This window comes from Patella vulgata, chromosome 7, assembly GCF_932274485.2.
Source record: "Patella vulgata chromosome 7, xgPatVulg1.2, whole genome shotgun sequence".
Taxonomy (NCBI): domain Eukaryota; kingdom Metazoa; phylum Mollusca; class Gastropoda; family Patellidae; genus Patella; species Patella vulgata.
Window position 1 is genome coordinate 54,939,007 of NC_065885.2, and position 26,442 is coordinate 54,965,448.

Below are 26,442 nucleotides of genomic sequence, written 5' to 3' on the forward strand. Positions count from 1 at the left end.
TTACTCACTGATCCACCGTGGTTCCCAACCTCTGACATACAATTCACAGTATATTCCAATCGGGGTCACTATTGTTCAGAGAGACGCGCCCAGTAGCTGACTTAAATCGAACGAGATAATGTAGCTTTAAAGGTGTTTCATTGCTCTTTAACGAATGGAAATTAAATGAAATGAAATGGGATTTAACGTCCTACTGTTTTGCTAATGAAAACGGGCATACGCCATACAGTATGTGCTAGGAGGGAAATTTTGCCCGGACAGTGGCGCTAACTCTTATATCGAATTCCAACTGCCAAGGGATCTTTTACGTGCACGCAAATATGTACACGGGACCTCGGTTTTTCGTCCCATCCAAACGACTATACGTTGTCCCTTGCTAGGCCCTTTGTTTTGCACCATTCGGGGAACCAGCGGTGAACCACGCCAGAAAATCCCGATGAACTTTCTCTGGTTGATAACAACAATCTCTGGTTGATAACAACAATCTCTGGTTGATAACAGAAATATTCTGAAATTTGAGACCCTAAAAGGAATTTCAGCTGAACAAGAATTGAAATCCGTATTTACAAGGATATTGCAACATTCGGCATCATCTATCCATAGTGTTGGGTAACATCGTTTGACAAGCCTTATTGAATCCAAGCGGAGATATTATCTTCCGTTTACATTTCTGTATTATTTACTTTAATTAAATGTTAAATAATCAATTTAAGTAGATTTTAACGTAGATGTAGCCGTGAACCATTAGATATTGTCAGAAAATTGCCATGCAATGTAATAATTTTTTGGGAAATCTGTGCACGCCAGCCATTGTTGCTAACTAAACATTACATTATCTATATCAGTGATAAATATTAAATGAGAGTTTGACTGAGATTGGTGGGAAGATTTTACCCGTTTATCTCGTATTTCACAGTCGCCTTCATTAACCTCATATTGTTATTTCTGGCGCTTTAATCGATTCAGAGTGTTGGTGACTCGGACAGGTTTTCAAACAGAACACCCACTGTATAATCCTATGTGGTATGATAGGACGCCTCTGTTCTACGTCAAATTATTTGCCGATTCTCCAGAATTGTCCTTTACCTTTCAAGTTTTCACGAAATCAGAAAATAACCTTTTATGTGTTTGTCATCTATTGACTCCAGACCGAACTAATCTATTTTTGACAGCGGGGGGTTCTATTTGAGTTCAAATAAAAATTAGTTTGTCACGAGATCATCGTCGCTAAGCCAGACTCCGACCGTTAATAACACTGATGTAAGCAGCAAATCGTTCCTAGCTAGTTTTCGGCGATGCCACGACATCGGGCATTGGTTTGTTCAATAAAAATTTTCTGACCCCAATATGAACAAAATCGACAGACATTTTCGGATGCAGAAGGATTCGCGAATCATCATTGTTTGGAGACGTCACGAAATTTAAAACCGGTCACCGTGGTATTGGAATTCGTCACCATAACTTGAAAACTTAATTGGATGATGGATCTGTCTAGTACGTTGTGTCAGCTGACATGGCCAGCTCTCTCGCCAGATTGATCATCTATTTACATAATGAAATGATATAAAATAGGGTTTAAAGTCCTACTGTTACACTCCGATTGGGCCAATGAAGACGGGCATCAATCTGATTAAAGCACATATCCTATTTCGTTTCGTTTTTTAAAGTTCAAACTTTCGTTTTACTTGTCTTTACTACACTAGGATCTGGAAGAGTTGTTATTATTGGCGTGTTCTGAATGGGTGTGAGGAATTAACCAATGAAACGGTCTGTTACGGCGAGCTTTAGGCGTGTTTTGCAGGGAACTGTGGGTAATCCACTAGTAACATCAATGCTGATTATTTAAACAAATGTCAGAGGTCATAGGGTCAAAAGCCGCTGGTATGATCTCTGACGCGACCTATCGCTACAACCGGTCAGATCTTCATGTAGTGTAGGCCATCGAAAGTATAAAAAAACGAAACGAAATATAGATCTGTATTTTAATCAGATTGGACGGGCATACGCCATGCACTGTTTTAGAGGCAAATTTTGCCCGAACATCGGCATCAAGGCCTTCTCTTATTTGGAATTCCAACTGTCAAGAGTTCTTTTACGTGCACGCCAATGTGTACAAGGGACCTCTGTTTTCGCCCAGCCCTTCGTCCTGCACCACTGAAAGGAAGAACCACGCGGGAAAATCCCGAGAAACTTTCTCTGTCAACACTGGGATCGAACGCGGGACATTGAAAACACGAATTACATGTCAATTTAAATTAAGATTGATATTCTGATCTTACCGGGAAAATGTAGGCTTTTGATATCCAATATATCTGGAGGGCATGCGCAATAAATACTATCGGTGTAGACTGGAATAACCAGACGTTAGAGGCTGCCATTCAATTGAGACTTGTCAAACGGTGACACATATTCTTGCAGACATATTCTTATTTGGAGTGCATGCGCAATAAATACGATCGGTGTAGACTGGAATGACCAGACCCTAGAGATTGCCATTCGATTGAGACTTTTGGCGTATTTCGCCGAATATAACTGATTTGAAATTAGAGTAAAAACGGAAACAATTAAATGTAAATCAGTTTATATACATTCTTACTACACTATTATATGCGTGTCAATTTCTAGGTCCCAAATGTTAGCAATCTAGCTCCTTTAAATAACCAGAATACCGCCCATTAGATCTATGATATATAGGTTGTCTCTATGTATTTAATCCACATTCTGTCATTCTTCCATCTTCTACATTAATGTCTAACATTTTCATCGTTTCATGCATGATCTTCAGGATTATGTACTGCCACTATGGCACCGCGACCCTGGATAACCGGCAGACAAAATTAATTTTGAAATTTGATTTTGGGTGGGGGTGGGGGGATTTGCTGGTTTAATTTACTACGTACCTAAAGGGTTAATATTTTTTGGTGTCACTTCTATACTGATTGTTTATGAAAAGAAAGCAAAACAAAAATGTGATAACCATGTGAACTAGGTTGCTCGAAATAAAAACGCATGCCTAGTCCCTTGCAAGACACCAGTTACATTATACAGACATATACGTATAAAATGATGGCATGACCTCTGTCAATATTTTTAGTATTTATCTAAATGAATTTGTTACCCTAAAAATATCAAATCCAACAGTACACAACACATTTCCAAACTAAATGCATAGAGATGTCATGCTTTCTGAAATAACTAAGCAGGGCCTGATTTCAACCTGATATTGGTTTCCAGTCACATATAGCTAAACGAAGCGATTGTTGATAATATTATATTTAAATGCTTAGTACATATTGTGTAATGTAACTTACAACATAATAATGTAAACTTTAAATGTATTCTAACATTAAAACGATGACAATAACTTAATTTTAGAGGTGTAAACTCTCTCTTCGAATAGAACTGACTTCGAATGAGTCTTCAATTCTTTAATATACCGGAACATAAATATACATGTATCGTCATGCAGTACTGACAGGCCAGTTACTGCACTTAGTAAGGGATCCTAACTAGTGACTGCCTTTAATGTACAATTTTTTTATAATTAAGGAAAATCAGATAATAGGATGGAAGTAAATGTTGTAATTAAAACTGACATACCGATAGATGAATAATGCATAAATCAACAATGACGGCTTGAAAAGTGGTGACAGGTTAACGACTTACTAGCCAGTTGATCTTAAAGTGGTTAATTTCAGAAACATTAATTATTTTAGCGATTGGCAGATTATCACACCATTATAATATGTTCATGGAGTCACTTGTGGAACGAGAATAAGAAATTGTCAGCTGGAAGAGTAAAAAACCCGACTAAAGCCCGTTTTTCATTTGCATTAGTGCGCTTAAACGCCGTGAAATCGCAAATGTGGAAGACGGGCCTAACAGTTAACTTCTGAGCAAATTTACTAAAAAGAGACTCCCGTAATATTTGGACCATCTCCTTTAAGAAGCATCTACATGTAATATAACCAAAAAAAAAACACGCATGCGCAGCCACAGGGGAAATCATAAGACGCGAGTTTCTTTTGATACCAGACGCGATTTAGTGCTGACTTCAGTTCAAATCGGTCGTTTAATATTTTTGAAAAAAAAAAGAATTGGTTGTTATTGACAGCAACAAATCAAGATTACAAAAATTGCCTTGACAGTTGCTAAAAGTAATGGATCGCAAATCCTTTTAAATGTTCGTTAAAGGTTTCAAAGAAAACTCGAGTTAACCTTCAAAGACTTGTGTACTTTTATAACTAACAATTATCTCAATGGAGAAAATTCTGCTGTACGCAACCCCCAGGCACTGATGGAATTCCTAGAGTAATCATTGTCTTCTTATTGGATAATATGCTCTTCTTTTATGCACCTTGGATTAGTATAGCAAGGAAAATTAAATCATGTATTGCTTAAACAGGCATTATTCAAGAGCTAAATCTGTCTATTGCAGTTCTTTCTTAAATGTTATATAAATTAGACATTAATTAACTTACCAAAGCCATAATCATAAGATTTAAATACGTTTAACAGCTGGTGATTTAATTTGAAAATGGATAATGGAGACTTTGTTTAGTTCCTTAAATACGATAGCAATGACAACCGAGGCTATGTTGGTTTTCGGCCCAGAGTGAATTAATGTCACTGAAATTTGCAACATATTCCCTTCTAATTATCTATTTATTTTAACTTACATACTGCCCATTTTTATTAAAGCTGCATTATGTAAGAGCTAAATCAGGCTATTACAGGTCTTTTGACTACACATGTTATATAAACTATTATTTAGACATTTATATTAATGCCAAACCTATAAATAACTCTCTAGACCATCTGATGATCGCGATTTAAAAGGATATGAATAATCTAACGATAAAATGGATAATCGAGACTTTGCTTTGATTGACAAGTACCGTTGCTGCGATAATAAACGATCTATGCTACATCCCCAGAATAAACTAATTTGATTAAAATTTTCAATATATTCATTATCCTTTATCTATTATTTTAACTTTTATAGCCAGAATAACCAGCTTTTTATCTAAATCATACATAATGTATCTTTAACTAGCTAGGTTAGTGATATATGGAGCGGAAGTAACGATAAAATTCTAATTCTTAATATATACTATTCAAAAAAAGTAGGGGATATTTGATTTTGGGGGCATAATACTAAAATATGCAAATGACTACGAAAAAAGTCACTATAGAACCTAACAGAAGAAACATTTCCAGTTACATGTGACGCCCAAACGCACCAATAGCTACCGCATGGAATGCAGGTGATGCTTGGGATCATCATGGGGGTCCAACCCAAGATTTGCACGACTCTGACTTTGAATGTTACAGTCATTGTGGCATTGAATTCCAGGGTGGAAACATCAGTTTAATTGTTTTAGTGACCAGAAAACAAATTTTGATATGCGTCGGCTTACCCAAAATGAAAGGTTACGTGCCCTTGGCATGCCACAGATCGGCACAACACAGGCGGTTGTGGCGCGGACGATGAATGTTTCTCAGTCTGTCATAAGCAGGCTATGGTCCAGATACCGTGATACACAATCTGTACAGGACAGACCACGCTCAGGTCGACAACTCAAGCCCAGGATCGATTTATCCGTACCTTGGCCTTGAGAAATCGTGTCATCACAGCAAATCAGATCAGCGCTCGTCTTCAAACAGACACTGGTGTGAGAGTGAGTGGCCAGACGATTCGGAATCGACTGCATAGGGTTCACCTTCGCGCCCGACGTCCTCGCGTGATCCCTTGTTTGAGAGATCATCACATTCAGGCAAGACGTCGTTGGTGTAGGGATCGTCAACACTGGGATAATCGACGCTGGAGCAATGTGATGTTTTCAGATGAGTCAAGGTTCACTGTTGATTTTTTGGACAGACGTAGGAGGGTGTGACGTCGTCGAAACGAGCGCTTCCAAGACGTTAACGTCATCAGACATGATCGATTTGGGGGTGGTTCTGTTATGGTGTGGGGAGGCATCACTGTTGCTGGAAGAACGGCTTTACATGTTGTTGCAGGGCGTGTTACAGGCCAGTACTACCGGGACAACATCTTGGCAGTCCATGTTGTGCCGTTTGCACGACGTCATGGCCGCCGTTTCATCTTCCAGGATGACAACGCAAGATGTCACAGGGCCAGGATCGTTACAGGTTACCTCCAACAACAGAACATCACCACATTACCTTGGCCAGCACTGAGTTCCGACCTCTCCCCCATCGAGCATGTCTGGGACATGCTTGGACAGAGGTTACGTCAACGTCAACAACGTCCTGCCAATGTCCAAGAACTTGCTGCTGCGTTGCAACAGGAATGGGACAATCTGGACCAAAATGACCTTAGACGTCTCATTAGGAGTATGTCACGTCGGATCAATGCTTGTTTGGCAAACAGAGGAGGATTTACCCGTTACCGACTTGGTTGTGATGCTGTGGTAACTTTGTTGTTTGACCCCGGGTATCATTTTACCCTTATAATGGTCAGTCTCTGCCTTACTTAGTCTAACGATCATTTGGAATAAATCGATGAATGTGAACTTCATTTCATTTTGTCATTTGTTTCTTCGTCAGTTTCATTAGGTGACTTTAATAACACTTAAAAATCAAATATCCCCTACTTTTTTTGAATAGTATAGTAATTCAGGTAATTCTTACTAGCATATAATATAGCTGGGTTAGTGATATATGGAGCGGAATTAACGACATAATTCTAACTGTTAACCCAGTAATTCAGGTAAATTCTTACTAGCATATAGTATTATAGACTGGATATCCGTTCATAACTGAAGCACGGGTTATTGTAAATGGCTAAATATGTAATAGTAATCACAATCAATTACACAAGACAGACCTACAGACAAATTATACAGACATCACAAACAACAGACGCAGTAAGAGGTTGCATGAATTAAAGTAAGCCTATTTAACATACGACTTATTTGCTGGCACGGACAGCGTCAAGTCGGTCGGATGGGACTAAAAATCAAGATCATCATTAGCAGAAAAGTAGGACGTTGAAACATATTTCATTTCATTTTAATTACTATACTTATAAATGGGGTGGTGGTGGTGGGGGGGGGGTGGGGGGGGGGGGCTGTCAGTGTGACAAGTGGCGTGGATTATTGAAATAAAATTGAAAATGACCTAGCTTGTGTCGAGTGGATGTTAAACCCCAGCGCTCTCTATTTTATTTTACTAGATCAATCTAAAAAGTCCCCTGGTTATCCCCGAAAAGCTGCGGACAAATGAGAAATTAACAGTAGTATCAATATTTTTCTTTACGTCATACTAATTCAGACCCGTTCAACACTTAGTTTGTAACTATTGTATTTAACGCATAACTAGTTCTGAGGCTTTGGAACCTTAAAGGAGCTAAATCGCTAATATTTGGGACCTAGAAATTGACACAAATGGGTCGCAGCGCATATAATAATGTAATATGAATATACATGAACTGATTTACATTCAGTCGTTTCCGTTTTTACTCTGATTCAAACCAAATATGTTCTTCGAAATACGCCAGAAGACTTAATCGAATGACAACCTCTAGGGTCTGGTTATTCCAGTCTACACCGATAGTATTTATTGTGCATACTCTCCAGATAAGAATATGACGTCACCGTATGACATGTCTTGTGGAATATGTCTAGCCTCGTTCTTCGCATTATGGTACACGATTCGTGTACCAATGGTAAAATATTTATATTGACTTAAATATTGGATATCAGAAGCCCATCTTTTCCCCGTAAGATCACAACATCAATATTGATTTAAATTGACAAATAATTCGTGTTTTCAATGTCGAACACTTTGGATGATATGGAGTTAAAGACTTAGCTACTATAAGTCCACACCCAGAGCGGCTAGGTTGACACCCTCAACTTATCTATCAGGTATTATAACAAGTACGCCAGGCACTGACCAAGTTGTTGGAAGAAATTTAAAAAAATCTAATTCACCAAATCGATGCAGAATTGTTCTCATGTTGATCGGACATGAATTGACGGAGCCTTAGGCCTTCTTCACCACAAGAAGAAGAAATGGGGTTTAACGTCCTACTGTTCTGCTCCTACTGGGTTAATGAAGACGGATAAGAAGAAGAAGAACAACAAGAAGATGAGTAGCGAGTAGCGAACAGTTTTATAAGCAATATTTTTATTCAGATTTCTATCTGAATAGGGATTGGGGAACAGGCATAGCCTATATTAAACCCTTCTCCCTGTCAGATATAGATACATGTATTTACATAAGGAAACATACAATGTACAAGTGCAGTTATTTTACAGTGAGTGTGTTATAGTTGTCTCTGGAATGGATTTACAGTTTAGTAATAGGCAAATAATGTACAAGTGAAAATATATTTACAATGAATGGTTATAATTGTCCCTCGAATCGTCTGGCGATTTCAAAAAACGAGTGAACAGTTTTAAAAATAATGAATGAGTTTTCTATGCTGTCAATTCCATACAATAGGGTTGTAGTATTTCGGTGAATAGTAGGTAAATTATTTATTGTATTATTTCGGGCATCTGAATATAAGGAGCAATTCAATAAAAAATGTTCAGTGTCTTCAAATTGATGACCACATCTGCAGGATGGGTTATCAGAAATATGGCGTAAAAATTTATGTCCGTTTAGATTGCTGCAAGAGAGACGCAGTTTAGAATGTATGATTTGGTTTACACGGGTTCCAAAAGAGAATGTTTTAGGTGGTATCAGATCTTGAGCCATGAGTTTCGAATTGAAAATATTTAGAGATGTTGAATTTTTTGTCTCCGAACTTAATTTGTTCCATTCTCTTATTGACGATGGTATGAAAGAATTATAGAAGATATTTGTTTTGCATTTATATTCAGGTAGGCTTGTTTTTCGGAGATTATAGTGTGCGCTTTTTGTCAAGATTGAATCATGGAGATAGGATGGAGAAAGGCCGTTTATAATTTTATAAATGAATTTGAGTTTATGTCTTCTGCGTCTCTCTTTTAGCGTAATAAAACCGATTTCTTTATATAACTGGTCCAGAAAAAGGTCACGGTGATTTAAGCTGTCACGCTTTGAAGCAAAAAGACACCAATCTCTACACGGTATCAATTCCATCAGTAAAAAATAACACAAAGCAAAAAGATTAAAATTGACGCATTCGTTAGTTGATATTTCAATTTGTTTTTATAAAAAGCTGGTGGTCGTGTCAAACAAACTTAGCTGATCGATTCTTTATCATTGTCAAAGGTTCTATATGACTTCACATAAGCGATAAACACTGATTAATATTCTCGTTATCAACAACAAACTTATGCTGACATTTTTCCGCCTTTCCATCAAATCAGTTTTAAAGGAGTTAAATCACTAATATTTGGGACCTAGAAATTGACACAAATGGATCGCAATGCATATAATAATGTAATATGAATGTATATACACTGATTTACATTCAGTCGTTTCTGTTTTTACTGTAATTTCTAATCAGTTATGTTCGGCAAAATACGCCAGAAGTCTCAATCAATGGCAATCTCTAGCGTCTGGTCATTCCAGTCTACACCGATCGTATTTATTGCGCATGCTCTCCAGATTAGAATATGGCGTCACCGTTTGACATGACTCATGGAATATGTCTAGCCTCGTTATTCGAGTCCCTTGTTACAAATGGCGTTGAAACGCACTATGGTACACGATTCGTGTACCAATGGTAAAATGTTTATTTTGTCTTAAATATTGGATATCAGAAGCCGATATTTTCCCGGTAAGATCACAACATCCATGTTGATTTAAATTGACAAATAATTTGTGAGTTAGAGGCTTAGCTACTTTAATTAATATTGTGTATGTTCGGGCCAGCGGTAAGCGTCAACTGCTCTGTACAGTATATAAATTGAATCGTTGTCTATTTTCAGATTCTGGTAGACAGATATCAAATAAAAATACCAATTCTATTTCTTTTGCTTTATATATCTGTTTTGTGCTCAAATTCACCCCACAGCACAATATTCCTGATAAATGCTCATAATGAATAGATAAGAAATGTCTATAAATAATCGTCCTCCGCAGACATATTGAAATCGATTTCCATCTTAACCAACATGATACTTGTCAAAACTGACCTTTTCAATTATGTCATTTTGATAACTGGAATGGTTAATATACAGAGAGAGAGAGGGAGAGAGAGAGAGGGGGGGGGTAACGTTCGCGTAACACAAACTACACTATTCCTGGCCTGCGATATGGAACACTTTTATTTCGATAATTTGCTTGTGCGTAGGGGTATTTGGCACTGGAAGGAAACTAGGGGATCCGGAGAAATTCACGAGATTAGACAGGCGACCTCACTCCTTAGGGTCGAAAAAACGCCAAATGAGTCATTATGAATTAAAGTGTACGAGTTAGACTATTCGACCACCCAATCTACCGAATGTCAATGAAGGCTTTCGGCGTTTAATTTTACGGCGCATCAGAGATAGGTTTGAATATAATCATGACGATGACCTCCAAAGGTCACGGTGGTCGTGTGGGTAGGAATCTGTACTTCAAGCCACCGTGACCCAGGTTTAAAGCTCGGTGTGGAACCAGAACAACATTTCTCAATATCTTTTCTTATTTATCAATTGTAACCTTTTGGGGACTGTTAAAGGGACAATAACACATTTGCTGGCTTGACAGCTCCAGAAAATAAACAATAGCCTTATTCTAAGTACTAGATGTGTTAGTGTCTTACCTGTTGTGTAAATTATCCATTAAATCCTATTTTACTTGTCCAGAGTGTTCAAAAATATTTTTAAATCCAAGTCACATTAGAAAAGCTTTACGTCAGGTTTTTCAAATCATTTAGTTGAATTTTTCCAATTTTTTAAATTAGGTGTGTTAAGATGAAATTTGTATCATCAATTAATTGGGATATTGTAAAATAGTGCAATTTGTTGACCAGAATAAAGATTGGGACATATTATTCAGTTACAACAAGAGTGGTATTGAGCCTTTAAGAATTCAAGCATGTTCATTCTGATGTGATGTAAACCATAAATTAAATTGACAGTCAATTCTAAGATAATGTATTTAAAGTTCATTCGGATAGGAGAGAGAGGGGAATGAGGTTTAACGTCCACTCGACAAAAACTGGGTCATTTCGGGACTAACATATGGTTTAATTTTATTTCAATTATTCGCTTGTGCGTAGGGTCTTTAGCAGTGGGAGGAAAGCGGAGGACTCGGAGAAAACCCACGAGGTTGGACAGACGACCCTACTCCTTGTCACGTACAACCGGGGATTCGAAACCACGCCAGTAAACTCAATGACAGACCTTATGATACAGCGCGCACGTGCTAACCATTCGGCAATCCACCCCCACCCCATTCGGATAGGACGTTTACACTGACTCACGACGTAAAATATCTGATGTCAATTTTTAAGGTTATTTTAATTTTAAGATAATGTATTTAAAGTTCATTCCGATAGGACGTTCACATTGACAGACGACGTAAAATATCTCATGTCAATTTTCATTTAAACATACATTGTACAAGAGCTAAATCTGTCTATTGCAGGTCTTTCTTTAGGCCTGAAATGTTATCTAAATTTAGACATTAGTTAACTGATTTAGACCATAATCAACTCTTAATGTCATCGCTAGCCTGTGATGTTTATTGAATTAGGTTTCCTGTTCGACTTTCATTCATGATTTAATCATGAAATGGATAATCCAGACTATGCTTTTTTTTATCGCACCGACTTTACTAATGATTATTGCTAAAATCTCGGTTTAGAGTGTATCAATTTGACTGATGTTTTTTAGAAACTTCCCTTTACATTATCTAGTTTTTAACTATTATGGGAGCCACGGTGGCTAGGTGGTTAAGACGCTGGCTCGCTAGCCTGGAGGTCGGGTGTTCGATCCCTGCATTGGCCGAGAAAGTTCATCTGGATTTTCCGACGTGGTTTCCCCTTGTCAGTGGTGCAGAACGGGGGGGTCTGACAAGGACAGCTGTCTAATCCTTCGGATGAGACGAAAAACCGAGGTCCCGTGTATACATTGGAATGCACGTAAAAGATCCCTTGGCAGTTGGAATTCGATATAAGAGTAGGCGATAGTGCCGCTGCCCGGGCAAAATTTCCCTCATAGCACACTGTATGGCGTATGCCCGTCTTCATTAGCCCAGTATAGGAGCAGAACAGTAGGACGTTAAACCCCATTTCATTTCATTTCATTTTAACTATTTTTGTGAGAACTTCCAGCGCTTTATCTACTCTCCCATAATGTATCTTTAACGGTAATTAGGTTACTGATCATTCGGATAAGACAGATGACACGTTGACAAATAAACCAGGTACGGAACAAAATCTCATGACCATTTTATTTGAAGAAAATACTGTTCATTTTGATAGGACGTAAATCAGGAACACTTTGACACACAGCGTAAAAAATCTAATTGGTTTACTCATCATTCGGATAGGACGTAAAACAAATGACACGATGACAAATCATGTAAAAGACAATTATGTTACTGTTATTCGGAGATGAAGTAAAAATATACCACGTTGACACACGATGTAAAAGTATATAAAGTCAATTTTATTTGAAGGATAATTGGTCTACTTTTCAATCTAACTAATGGGCGTTGACACACAACTTAAAAAAAATTCATTTTAATTTGAAAAAAATTATGTTATTGTTCATTAGGATAGGGCGTAAAATAGAAGTGGCATTGACACATGCAAGAAGTCTGATGCCAATTTCATTTAGAAGATGATTGGGTTACTGTTATTCGGATAGGACATAAAACAAATGACACGATGACAAATCATGTAAAAGACAATTATGTTACTGTTATTCGGAGATGAAGTAAAAATATACCACGTTGACACACGATGTAAAAGTATATAAAGTCAATTTTATTTGAAGGATAATTGGTCTACTTTTCAATCTAACTAATGGGCGTTGACACACAACTTAAAAAAAATTCATTTTAATTTGAAAAAAATTATGTTATTGTTCATTAGGATAGGGCGTAAAATAGAAGTGGCATTGACACATGCAAGAAGTCTGATGCCAATTTCATTTAGAAGATGATTGGGTTACTGTTATTCGGATAGGACATAAATCAGGACCATGTTGACCCACCGCTTAAAAGGATGTAAATCAGGGGCCATGTTGACACACCGCTTAAAAGGATGTAAATCAGGGGCAATGTTGACACGCCACTTAAAGGGACGTAAATCAGAGGCCATGTTGACATGCCACTTAAAAAGACGTAAATCAGGGGCCATGTTGACCCACTACTTAAAAGGACGTAAATCAGGGGCCATGTTGACCCACTACTTAAAAGGAGGTAAATCAGGGCCATGTTGATATGCCACTTAAAAAGACGTAAATCAGGGGCCATGTTGACCCACTACTTAAAAGGAGGGAAATCAGGAGGCATGTTGACATGCTACTTAAAGTTACGTAAATCAGGGTCATGTTGACCCGCCACTTAAAGGGACGTAAATCAGGGGCCATGTTGACCCACCACTTAAAAGGATATAAATTAGAGACCATGTTGACCCACCACTTAAAAGATCTCGTGTCAATTATAATTCATGGATAATTCGGTTACTTTTCGCTGAAGGGTAGAAGATAACGTCCCGAAATTCCATTATTTACTTTAGATGTGTTATTCATTTAAACATTGAGCGACATGTTATCTTAAGACCACATTTTGGTTGTTAAACTACACGGGGCATCATCTTCCTACACGTTATGATTGATTACTTAATCGCTATATCAATATTTTTACAATTTTCACAGTCTGTTGCCGTCTATTTTCCTTACAGTTGTAAGTTTATTTTAGCTGATATAATCATTATGTTTTTTTAAAGCTGATACCAGTTTCTTTTTTTTCTGCATCTTGAATTTAAAGTTACAATTTCATAGTTTCTAAGAAAGTCAAAACATAATTATTTCCATGTCTTTTGCTCAATAGGTTGTCAACTCACTATTATACGATCATAGGTTATCTTTCTCACACTTAAAAATCTTCACACCGGAAATAATAACACAATTACCTCACAATTACTTCCCTTGTTATCCTATTCTCCACCATGGAATAGCTATCTTCAAACGTTTGAATTTGAAGTTGAAAATGATATTTTTGCCAATTTCTCAAATGGCAATAGTGAATTATAGGATTAATAGGATTATTCTTTAACAAGGTAGGACTGTTTATAGATACCATCTATTTTAGAGCTTTATTTCAATACATTTTAAAAATATAACTTAAAAATATGAAATTGTAACTTTAAAAGAGACAGTTACACGTATTATTACAAAACATTTATACAGCGCTGTCTTCGAAGTGCTTGGATGCACATGTAAATGTTAACAAAATATATCAAATTATTTAAAATATGATCAAATTATTTAAAATAACATAATTGGTATGTATAAGATGTCCAATTAGCACAAAATACATAAAATACAACCTAGTAAGAAGTAAACGAATAGTACTTGAAAGCCTGTCAAAATAAACGGGTTCTCAATTTTTTCTTAAAATACCTATAGCTATTGTATAAATTATAAATTAAAAGGAAGATTATTCCTTATTGAATACTAACAGGATACCCGGCTTCGCCTAGGGGCCCCAACTCGCCCGGGGCCCAAATTCACATAGGGGCCTCATTTCGCCCGGGGCCCAAATTCACTCGGGGCCCAAATTCGATTGCCTAAAACATTCACGGGACCATGCTGGTTAATTTGATACAACATATGTGGAGGTGAATCGCGGCGACGAAGCGTGATGAGCGAACATACATGCATACACACATACATACATACATACATGCATACATGCATACATACATACATCTTTGATTCTATAGACCTTTAGCGCTAAAGACCTGTTTCCGCGTGATACAAGTTTACGTTAAGGTTTGATCCCCTCGCATAAATAAAAACATTTACCAGAAAGTTGTTATGGACTACTATATTTTCAACAGAAACGCGCAATTCATAATATTATCTGCAAAAGAGAGAGAGCTCATCGCCCCAAACCATAAAACCATAACATAAACGTTAGATCCTGTATCAAAACGGGGGGATTTCCAGAAAATCGTTGGGAACTACTTTATTTTCAAGAGAAACGTGTTCTATGAAAGCCTTAGTGGTCCTTTTCCCTTTTTTTAAAGAAAGGGGAGCATGCGCAATCCATCTACTAAAAAGAGAACACGGCATCCCGAAACACCTTTTACATAAAAGTTTGATCCTCTATCAAAAACAGGGGGATTTCCAGAAAGTTGTTGGGGACTACTTTATTATCACGAGACACGTGTGCTGGCCATACGGATAAAAGCCTAGTAGTCTTTTTCCCGTCCATTGTCTACGATATCAACCAAAGTGGAAGCGGACGTAAAACCTTACGAACTAACGAACTTTCCCGTCTTTTAGACAACAGGAGAGCATGCGTAATTCCTGATATAATCTGGGTAGTGATATGTTTGGATATAATTCCAATGTCTGGAACTATAAACAGAGACACGGCTTTCATTTGGCACACAACATATTCCACGCGTGTCTTATAAATTGAAAGACCAACATTAAGATTGCAGTTCAATTTTCTAGTCAAATCAATTACGATTTATTTGCATGCTGGAGCGATGGTTAATCGCGAATCGAACCGCCAAATGTGTTTATCTGCTGGCTTCGTTTTTTCAATGCCTCTTATTAGATCGTTTTACGTTTCCCGTTTGGATTGTGAAGAGGAAACGGGGCTGAAATGATGGGGTAATATTTCTAGAGATACAATCAATAGGTTTAATGGGGTTATTTTTCCATTTAGAATTCCCCCAGATTCAATTAAAGTAAAATAGAGCTGAAGTTAGGGGTGAGATATGTTAATGAAATCCAACTACTACAATAATTGATCTTATAACAGAAAACAGAAACACGAAATGCGACGTAACATGAAGAGCATTGCAGATTAACAATTGTAAATCGCTGGCAGTTTTCAGTTTTTCAAATGTAAAGACACATTCTTGATCTTTACCATTTTACCAAATAGGAGCTATGCACCGATCGTCTTCCCTTATGGACAGATCATTTGAAGTCTTATTTCTCAGGCATTTGCGAACGGAGCTGGATGAAACGTGACAGGGGCATTCTTTGGAAACATTGGCAAAGCATTTCGGAGGCGAAATGTTGATTTCTGCCCTGGGTCGGTACGACGGCGTTGTTGTAGACGAAGTTGAACATGTTTGAATTCAATAGCAAAGGTCTAAAAACATGCCCGTCATAAGCATGATTATTAAATTTGACAATTTACTACACATCGCTGTATCTGGTCTACGCCGTGGATTATCAGTTCAAACTAAAATCTCTGAACAAACATTGGAGAGAGTTACCCTCAGGACTGGTCCTCCTTGGATGGACTAAAACAATCGATATGAAATAAAATAATGAAATGATGTTTCACGTCTTACTTTCCTGCATCAACCGGGCTAATGAAGACCGGCATACGTAATGCGTGAAATGGGCCATTTTGCTCTTACAGCCGGAAACTATGATCGGATTTTTAATTGTCAATGGTATACTCAGAATCTCGATTTGTGTGCCGCTCGAAAGTATATGACGTGCCGTTAATACAAATGAAACTGTTTAGCGATATAAAACCTGCCGAGACTACAATTATTCTAAATAAAACATAGTATAATGTTACTATGGCAGCTGTTGATTCTATCAGTACGTATTATATACATTTTTCTTGTATAAAATGTTTAGTCACATCATATATTTACATCTAGAAACATTCATTAATACTTTCATATATTACAACATGGGTTTCTTCAATTGTTTAAAAGTGTTAAAAAGTTCGTATATACATTGATATAATAAAACAAAATTCTTGCTTTTTTTTTAAAAAAAAAAAACCCTAAAAATCAATGCTTATCAATCTCATCAGTTAACCCGAGTTTAATTAATAAGAATGGAAGGCTTAACCAACTTTAAAATCTTTAACACTCTTATGCTTTTTGTAGTAGATATTTACATAATTATTATCCATGAACAATCTTTTAAATAGTTTCTTAACATCTATAATATGCACGCCTTTTAAGGCTAACATTTTTCTTTTATATATAGCTAATCACACAGTACTTAAAATAATATCACATAGGTCTTTTGGTAGTGTTTTACATGACCACTGGAGACCAAATACAATTACAGTGCCTAATTCATTAAATGATTTTTCAACTCTGTATATACTTCTGTTTCGTCACGTTCTAATTAAACATGTAATTAATCCCATATGTCATTTACAAACTACATATTATGATCTGTGCATACGCTCCGCATTACTTCATAGGCATAAGCACTGGTCAGTAAGCATACCATGACGAGATAAAAGAGAACATTGCATGTATGATCATGAGTTTTATCTATTGTCCGAGGGTATATAACGAAGAGTTTGCTGACAGTTAGGGAGACGACCAGAGTCGAGCGGGGAGGAGGAGAGAGGGTTGAACGAGTGCATGGACTCACCCGAGTTCAGTCGCTGCCTTGGCAGAGGGGCGGAATCGTGGATTTGATATAGTTATGTGCCGTCCTGATGTGTTCCTGTCGTAGTCTAGATTCTGTATAGTTTAAGTTTCTGTATTGTTATTATATGTATAGGGCTGTGTTATATTCTGTTCCGGTGTAAATAAACCCTATATGTATGAAACTGATCTCTGTTATCACTAAGATAGTGTTACACATAACCGAAGTCGAGGACTTTATCTTGCTTATAAACCTTCTATGTTTACATGTACGCAAAATGAGAATATCACAGAAAAAACTTATATCATGTTTTCTTATGGAAAAAAAACCTACCCTGGAAGAATAACTCGTTAAAGATTTAAAGAAATAGCTCCAAATTCCCCTGTATATATCCAAAGCCGCCCCGACTTTCAGATCGCAAGTTATTCTGGGCATAGAATATACCCCAAAGATCAAATAGATTTACCGTTATAGGTTAATAAAATCTAAGTCAATACATATATGAATTTTATAACTACAAAACAGTTTTTTTTTCATATGATAGGAAAATTACACACAAAACCACTTTTCCCCAAATAATTTAAACAAATAGGTCGTACAAATTTATAGCTGAGTAACCTCTGATAACAAAATTTAAATGTTGATTTGTTTTTTTCAATTTACCATCTCTCACGTGACTCGTCTTGGAAGAGGACATCGTTGTTACATTGCGGAATACTTGACTTTATTAATTCATAATTTGTAACAACTGCGATATATCTATGCTTGGGGTTGTTAGATTAAAGTATATTGGTAATATGTTTTATAGGTATAAACCCAGGCTTAGTATTATCTAACATATCCGCTATTGTAGTCTAATGACGGAAATAGTGAACGTATCAATGTGTAAGGGTTTATTATTATACTTAATACATTTATTGTATACAACTATTATCTACTGATGGATCTGGAACAGGCATTGTGTCTTTGTTTAAATCATCACAAGATTCTAGTAAGTTTTTGTAAACATCTGATAAATTCTTCAATAACCCATTGGTAAATAATGCATTTGAAATATCTTTACCAAGGTTTAAATCACCTTACATGTTAATAAACTACATGATTGTATTTTTCCATATGCGAATGTATTGTTAGTAACTAAATTTAATTAGCCATTTTAGACTTAAGGCTTTTCTCTTAAGGCTAATATCGGAGAGAGAGAGAGAGAGAAGAGAGAGAGAGAGAGAGAGAGAGAGAGGGGGGAGAGAGAGAGGTTTAACGTCCACTCGACACAAACTAGGTCATTTCGGGACTAACATATGGTTTAATTTTATTTCAATAATTCGCTTGCGCGTAGAGGTTTTTAGTAGCAGTGTGAGGAAAACGGAGGACCCGGACAAAACCCACGTACAACCTGCATCACACGAACAATAAATCAAATTAATGAAACAAAAGAAATAAAAAAATGTTATTTGATTTCCAGAAAGAAAATCTGTCATCATTGAACTAACTGATTTAAAATGGCAAACTGTTTTCTATATGTATATTATTAATATGCCCTTTGTTTTCGTCTATCTGATGAATATAGATATCACACGAAGATATTGCAATTGCAATTTCAACATGCCATTGAGACGTCACATGAGCTGAAAGATTATTGTTTAGTTGTAGGCTAAACTGGGTTTAAATGACGAAATATCCATAGCAAAGGTAGAGAAAATTATTTTAGGATATTTTGCAAAATGGTCACGTCATGAGACCTCCAAATGGGTTCTTGTGCTTGAAAAGGGCGTGCCCTCAAAGAAAATCTCATTGGGATCTGCCCCACCCCCAAACCCTGCACTCGTCGCCCTCCTTCAGGAAGGGTCCTTGATTATGACCTTTCCAACCACTTGGTCATATAGCTGGAATATAAAAGGAATGACTGCTATACCACCCAGACTATACCTCGATTGGGTCAGATTGGCCGTAAAAATGCCCCTTTACAAAACAGCCTGCTTCCAAACAATGCATGTCACAAGGAACTACGTAAACACCGCCATAACTCGTCTGTAAGGCGTAGATAATTTCTATCTGGATTTGTTCGTCTGCCATTTGATGAGTTAAATGGTGTGAATATCTGTCGAGCTAGAAGATTTATATTTTCAATGTATAGTCTAGCGCCAGCTCTGATTTTAACAAACCCAACTTAAATGGCAAGGTGCTGTGTAATCTCAACAATAGATTCATTTTCACTACCTTACAGACAACTCTAAACCCAACACAGCTTGGTCTCCATAACCCTGCGTATAGCTCCGATCTCAACGCAGCGTCATCTACACTACCCAACATATAGCACCGATCTCTGACAGCGTCTTCGCTACCTTATATTTAACAACACAGCATCATCTTCATTACCTTAGTTATAGCTCTGATCTCAACAGAGCGTCATCTTCACTACCTTACATATAGCTCTGATCTCATCACAGCATCATCTTCACTACGTTACATACACAGTGTATCTTTACCACTCAACACAGTGTCATCTTCTCTTCCTTACATATAGCTCTGATCTCAACACAACGTCATCTTCACTACCTTGCACAAAGCTCTAATCTCATCACGGCATCATCTTCACTGCGTTACATACATAGTGTATCTTTACCACTCAACACAGTGTCATCTTCACTACCTTACATAACTGGGTTTAACCTTTGCTTAGCCCAATACATCTGTATTTTGAGACTAACACGTCATTTCTGATACGTGTCGAAGATCACAAATGATCTGCCTACACTTAATCGAATTCCAATTGCCAAGGGTTCTTTTAATAGACGAATGAATGGAGTTTACAAGCGGCCTATTTTGAGGGGGATCAACACAACTGTGACCAGTCGGCATTATGGCTCCATATCTATATTTGGAACAGGAAGTCACATATCAACAGGGTAGCATGCAACATAGTGTAGATGGCATTATGTTGAGATTGTGAAATGTTCTGCACCGACCGGGATAATGAAGATGGACAGCGGCACTGCGGCCTATTCTTATATCGAATTCCAACTGGCAGGGGTTCTTTTACGCGCTTGCCAATGTGGGACCTCGGTTTTTCCTAACATCCGAACGACTAACCAGGTCCTCCGTCCTAAAACACTGACAACCGGGAGACATTCTCGATAAACGCTGGGATTGAACACGGACCCCCTGGTTAACAAGCCAACGTCTTAGTCACTGAGCCATCGTGAGTCCTGTTGAGATCGTGAGCCGTGCTTACCACACATAATATATATATTCTTAGAATAATATATTTCCATGACAATGGATTATAAATAATATTAGGTAACGTACAACAAAAGGTTAAAAGTATATAATACATAACATGACATTAATTTACCTAGTTTTCTCCGTACAGTTTGGCAATAGCCAATGCAAGAACATTGAGATGAAATAAATGTTGATAGACCATTTATGTAATTTCAAGCTTCTAGTAATGGAACTTTTTGTACTTTCAAGTGTCATAGCCCACTTTGTAAATGTTGCCACCATATGATTATTAATACTAAATTCACTTTTTCTAATACTAATTATACGTTTAGAATCAATGATAATATGAATTGTAGTACTATAAATTTAATTTATGTTCTTGTGTTCAACCAATGTAAAAAGAATTACATAGGGGAATGCGGAATTGACCTACGCGTACGCATCAGAGTACATAGGCCACATTGTATACAAACTAATCCAGGGGCCTGTTTCAAGAAATTTTAACTAAGATAAAATTCAAATTTTAGTAATTTGATTGGATAATATTAGATTGATTTTAGTGCTTAGCCAATCAAAATTGAAGTATCTTCTAAAATTTTGATTTAATTTTTAGTTAAGATTTCGAGAAACAGGACCCTGTTTTGAAAGTCTCTAAACATTTAAATACGTGTGCTAAGAATTTAAATAATATTAAATTTTAGTATTTTTCCTTTAGAGAAGGAATATTGAAACATACTTTATTGACCGGTTCTTACAAGACTTAAATGCTTAATTTGCCTCCTTCCCACTGTGTTAATATTCTAATAATATTTAACTAAATCTTAATATATAGAGAATCTCCTACGAGTCTTTTTTTGATATCAAAAAATATCAACACAAGTCGATAAAGTAAAAAAAGAGATTTTATTTATCATCCAATCCTTTCTTAAATGCACAAAAAAAAAATATAATTATTTGCTATAGATTTCACTTTTACTGAACCTGATTACAATACGGCGTAGTGATACATCATTTTTTGACAGCAATTCAACCATGCAAAGACCTTTATATTGATTGACCCAGTGTTTCCTTCAAGGTCAATTAAATAAAAATAGTTCAGTTTTATTAAAAAAAAGAAGTTATTTTCAATAAAAAATGAACTGTTCTTTGAAAATAAAAAAGTAGCTCCTTTTTAACTGACCAATCAAATCATGTAAAGCGATATCTCCTAAGGAGATATCGCAGTAGATTATGAAATTTATCACACGAGCGATATCTACTGTAGAAGGTATTATTGGGTGATAAATATTTACACTTTTTACTTGGATACTGTATAAGGAGATATTATAGTCAGATTACATAATTTATCTATGGACCTTTATTTCATCTAATTACTCCTGTATTGTACTATTGTCAAACTATACCAGGAAGATAAATTAATACCATGTTATGTATTATATACTTTTAACCTTTTGTTGTAAGTTACCTAATAGTATTTATAATCCATTGTCATGGAAATATATTATTCTAAGAATGTATATATATATATATATATATATATATTAATATCTGACTATAGGGCAGACAGCTAGCTTATATGATTTAATGTAGGACAGAATGGAGTAAAGTGGAGAAGTTTTTACCTGGATGTATCTTTTATTTATTTATGCATTTATCTACCGTAAATAAAGAAGTACTTGTACTTTATGCCTGCGATATTTAGCGGATTGGGATACATTTTTTGAGAAATAATTAAACCCAAAAATAGATAATCGAGACTTTGTCGTTTATCGTACCGACTTTAGTAATGATGATCGAGGCTAGCCTAAAATTCAAAAGCTAATATATCGGTTGAGGGTGGAGCAATGTGACTGAAATTTTCAGCATATTCTATTTACGTTATCTATTTTCTTTTTAACTATTATAGTGAGAACTGTCAACTCCTTATCTAATCTCCCATAATGCCCCTTTAAGGTAAAGCTGACACAGCACAGACAGATATAATTTGTTACAAGGAAACTTGCATAAAAATTACAGTATATTCTAATTCTAACTCTTAAAGAACCATTACCGCCGGCTTTACGTGATAATTCCTGTTATTTTCGCACCCAAATCATCTATCATTTAATATTTATTCCTCGTTGTCTGGGGCACCACAGGAATATAATTCGTGCATAATCATAAGATGTCGATAGATCAAGTCGGGTTGCATTAAAACTTCTCTGATTGCCACTCACGCTTGAAAATGCAAGAGAGAGAGAGAAAAAGAGAGAGAGAGAGAGAGAGAGAGAGAGAGAGGGGTGTTAACACCCCCTCTTCTAATAGTAGTATTGTGTTGATGGTAGGTAAGAACAAGAGATATCCAGTTACTGATACATATAATTCCTCGACGTTAGCTGGACTTTATTTCCAGGTTTTTCGACCTGCTGCCAGACAATACGTCGAGTCGTATAATTCCATGTTTTATAATTGCTGTAGTAATACCGGACGTCTTTGTTGTGTTTCCTTCGTGATCGTAAATATAACAACTTTATTGTTAAAACCGCTCTGCATCAGTGTTCCTCGTTCTCAATGACAGCTTTTTATGGCTGTCCTGAACGTCTTGGTGAGCTCTTTATTTCCAGGTATTTCGACCTGCTGCCAGACAATACGTCGAGTCGTATAATTCCATGTTTTATAATTGCTGTAGTAATACCGGTCGTCTTTGTTGTGTTTCCTTCGTGATCGTAAATATAACAACTTTATTATTAAAACCGCTCTGCATCAGTGTTCCTCGTTCTCAATGACAGCTTTTGATGGCTGTCCTGAACGTCTTGGTGAGCTCTTTCAAATCTACCTGGTTGTCTAAAAGCGCTGTTGTTGTTCTTAGTGTTTAACGCCCGATTCCATCGAATGTGATATCGCAGACAAGTTGTCTTTTTATTTTCATTATCTTAGCGCACGCGCAAGGGTCTTTCCTGTGGGAGGAAACCGGAGTACCCGGAGTAACCCCACGAGGTTGAGAAGGCGCCCCTATCTCCAAGCCACATACGCCCACACCCGGGATCGAAAGCACAACCGCAAGCCAGAGGTGGCCGGCCAGCTAGAGGTCGAAGCGTGACACTCTAGACCACTAGGCCCCCCTCCCCCTCTCCCCTAAAATCGCGCATGTCTCGAATGTTTTTATATGCCTTAACGTCTACTATCTATTATTTAATTGGTCAAATATTACGTAATTAATTATGATTATTAGTTACTATGCCGAATGACCACGTGACTAAGCCAATATAGAATGGAATATTCCTCACATGAGTGTAATAGACAATAGAATTTATCCTTGGTCTTAGACCTTAATGTCCTGTTATTGTCACAATATTTCATAAACAATTTAATTTGCGTTTTATAATAAACTCATACCATAGCTAATAATACTGACAATGGAGAATAATTAGGCAAAGCCATAATATTATTATACATATGTGTTCTTTTGTACAAATCCCGCCATCCATGTTACCACAACGCACCGACACATAAAATATGTTAAACTTTAACACCCAGTTCACACACACGGGGTCATAATCCGAGACTAACATAATTATTTCTATTTCAATAATACATTTGTACGCACCAGAATATCTCAAGAAATCCCGGTATAGGCTTGGATAGAAATCATGCCGTGTGATCCACACCACGCTCCGAGGCCCTTTGCCCCCACCGCAAATTACAATAGATTTAAAAAATAGTATGTTGGCGTGCAGTTACGGTATTGCCAATGGGTGGTTTGTGGTATTTTGTTTTGAAAGTCTGATATATGTTTTGGGGTCGAGATATACGTCAATTAAATAATCAGTGAAGCCTGTGGAGTATCACACCACGCAGGACAGCTAGAAAACCGCAAGATCAACACAGCCTTTCCAGCAATAAAGTCTGATTAAAACTAATTTGTGTTTATACCATAGTTTGGGCGCCCCTCTTTGGGTAGTTCAGTCTGTAGCGCATAGCTAGGGAGAACGGAAAGCGAGGGATGTACATTTAATCTACTGCTTTGGATATTTTTCTATAGGGACAGCAGAAGGATACAAGGCGACTGACTGACACCGCGTAATGTTTAGTTGTTAGTTGTTTAGTTGTTGCGGGTGGGCTGGGGACATTCCAGACTCCACAAACTCTACCCACGCCACTGCATGGGAAGGCTTTGATCAATCTGATTAAAACGGAGATCCTATTTCGTTTCGTTTTTTAAAGTTCAAACTTTCGTTTTACTTGTCTTTACTACACTAGGATCTGGAAGAGTTCTTGTCATTGACCAGTTCTGGATTATGTGAGGGATTAGCCAATGAAGCAGTCTGTTACGGTGATCATTTGGCGTGAGGTGCACGGAACTGTGGGTAAACAACATCAATGCTGATTGGTTAATCAAATGTCTGACGTCATAGAGTCAAAAGCCACTCGTATGACCTCTGAAGCGACCTCCCAAAACAACTGGTCAGATCTTCATGTAGTGTAGGCCATCGAAAGTATAAAAAAAAACGAAACGAAATATAGATCTGTAGTTTAATCAGATTGTGCTTTGATGTTCCTTGTACCAAACACCATCAATCAAAAATAGACAATACTTACGAGAATGATCAAATAACGCTATAAAACACCAATAGGAAGTAGTCACGACAACCGCCGAGTTACAACTGATGTTGACCAATATCCATTGCAACTTTAATAATATAGGTAGCGATCTCGGATACTGATAATCTGAAAAATATAAATATAGAGTTCATGTTTAGTAATTACAATCCCTGATATGAGCGTATGTGGTTTGGCGATAGGGGTGGCTTCTCAACATCGTGTGTTTACTCCGGGTACTCCGGTTTCCTCCCCGAAGGAAATACCTCTGCGCGTGCGCTCAGCATAATAAAATAAGAAAACTTGTCTGCGATATCACCATGAGTGGAAGCAGACGTTAAACATCAATAGAAGAAGAAGTTCAGTGAGCCAGGGACATTTTACGCTGATCCCATCGTTCCAGTGCGGCAGTGAGTAAAATAATAAGTCTTATGAACAAATTTGTAGTACACATAAAAGTAAATAACTTATATTTAAAATGAAATGAAATAAGCTGAAAACAGGAGCTATAACCTTAACACGTGATGTCCATGATATTGGGTCATTCTGTACTAGACACCAGTAATGTCATTTTCGTTATTAGGTTTACAGAGAGTTGAAAACTGTAAAATAAATAGGTTTGTCATGGAATCACATAGTCTATTTTCTTCACGTATTTATCTATTTCTAATTTCCGTTTAAAGTTTGGTCACTAGTTTAACCTTCAAGGGGAGGTTAACACATCTACTTGGATTCCATTTCAGACGAAACGTCCACATGGGGTAAATCAAACGAACACTGCAGTGAAAGGGTTATTAATAGTCTTTCTTCCCTTTTCAGTTTTTTGTATGGAGATTTTTGTTGACATATTGGTGTAGAATCGAAGAAGAGGGTTTGAATATACAATTTCTGCCAGGTTTGGGTGAATGTTCATGATTTTGAGGCTACGAGATATGAGAGGTTGTTTATGTTAAAATGTAGGGCCAATAGTTGCATGTTTTTGTGTATGATACTTCCAGTTTGTGTATCTCAAGATTTTCATAGTGAATCTTATACCTGCTTTTGAGCGAGAAGTTGCAACGTGTTGCTTCATCTGTGGTAGAAAGTGTTCAACCCAACGCGTGTGAAACAGTTAGAGCCGGTCAAAGAGACGAGAATTAACATTGGA

The 26,442-nt window shown here is 36.9% G+C and overlaps 1 protein-coding gene across 1 annotated transcript in view; it reads right to left on the reverse strand.

Moving 5' to 3' along the window:
• Positions 1-26,442, reverse strand: part of LOC126828278 (protein rolling stone) — a 95,103-nt gene that overhangs the window by 10,484 nt on the left and 58,177 nt on the right. Inside the window, exon 3 of the mRNA XM_050557960.1 lies at positions 25,296-25,424. Within this exon, the coding sequence (XP_050413917.1) occupies positions 25,296-25,424 (129 nt within the window). The remainder of the gene's footprint in view (positions 1-25,295; positions 25,425-26,442) is intronic.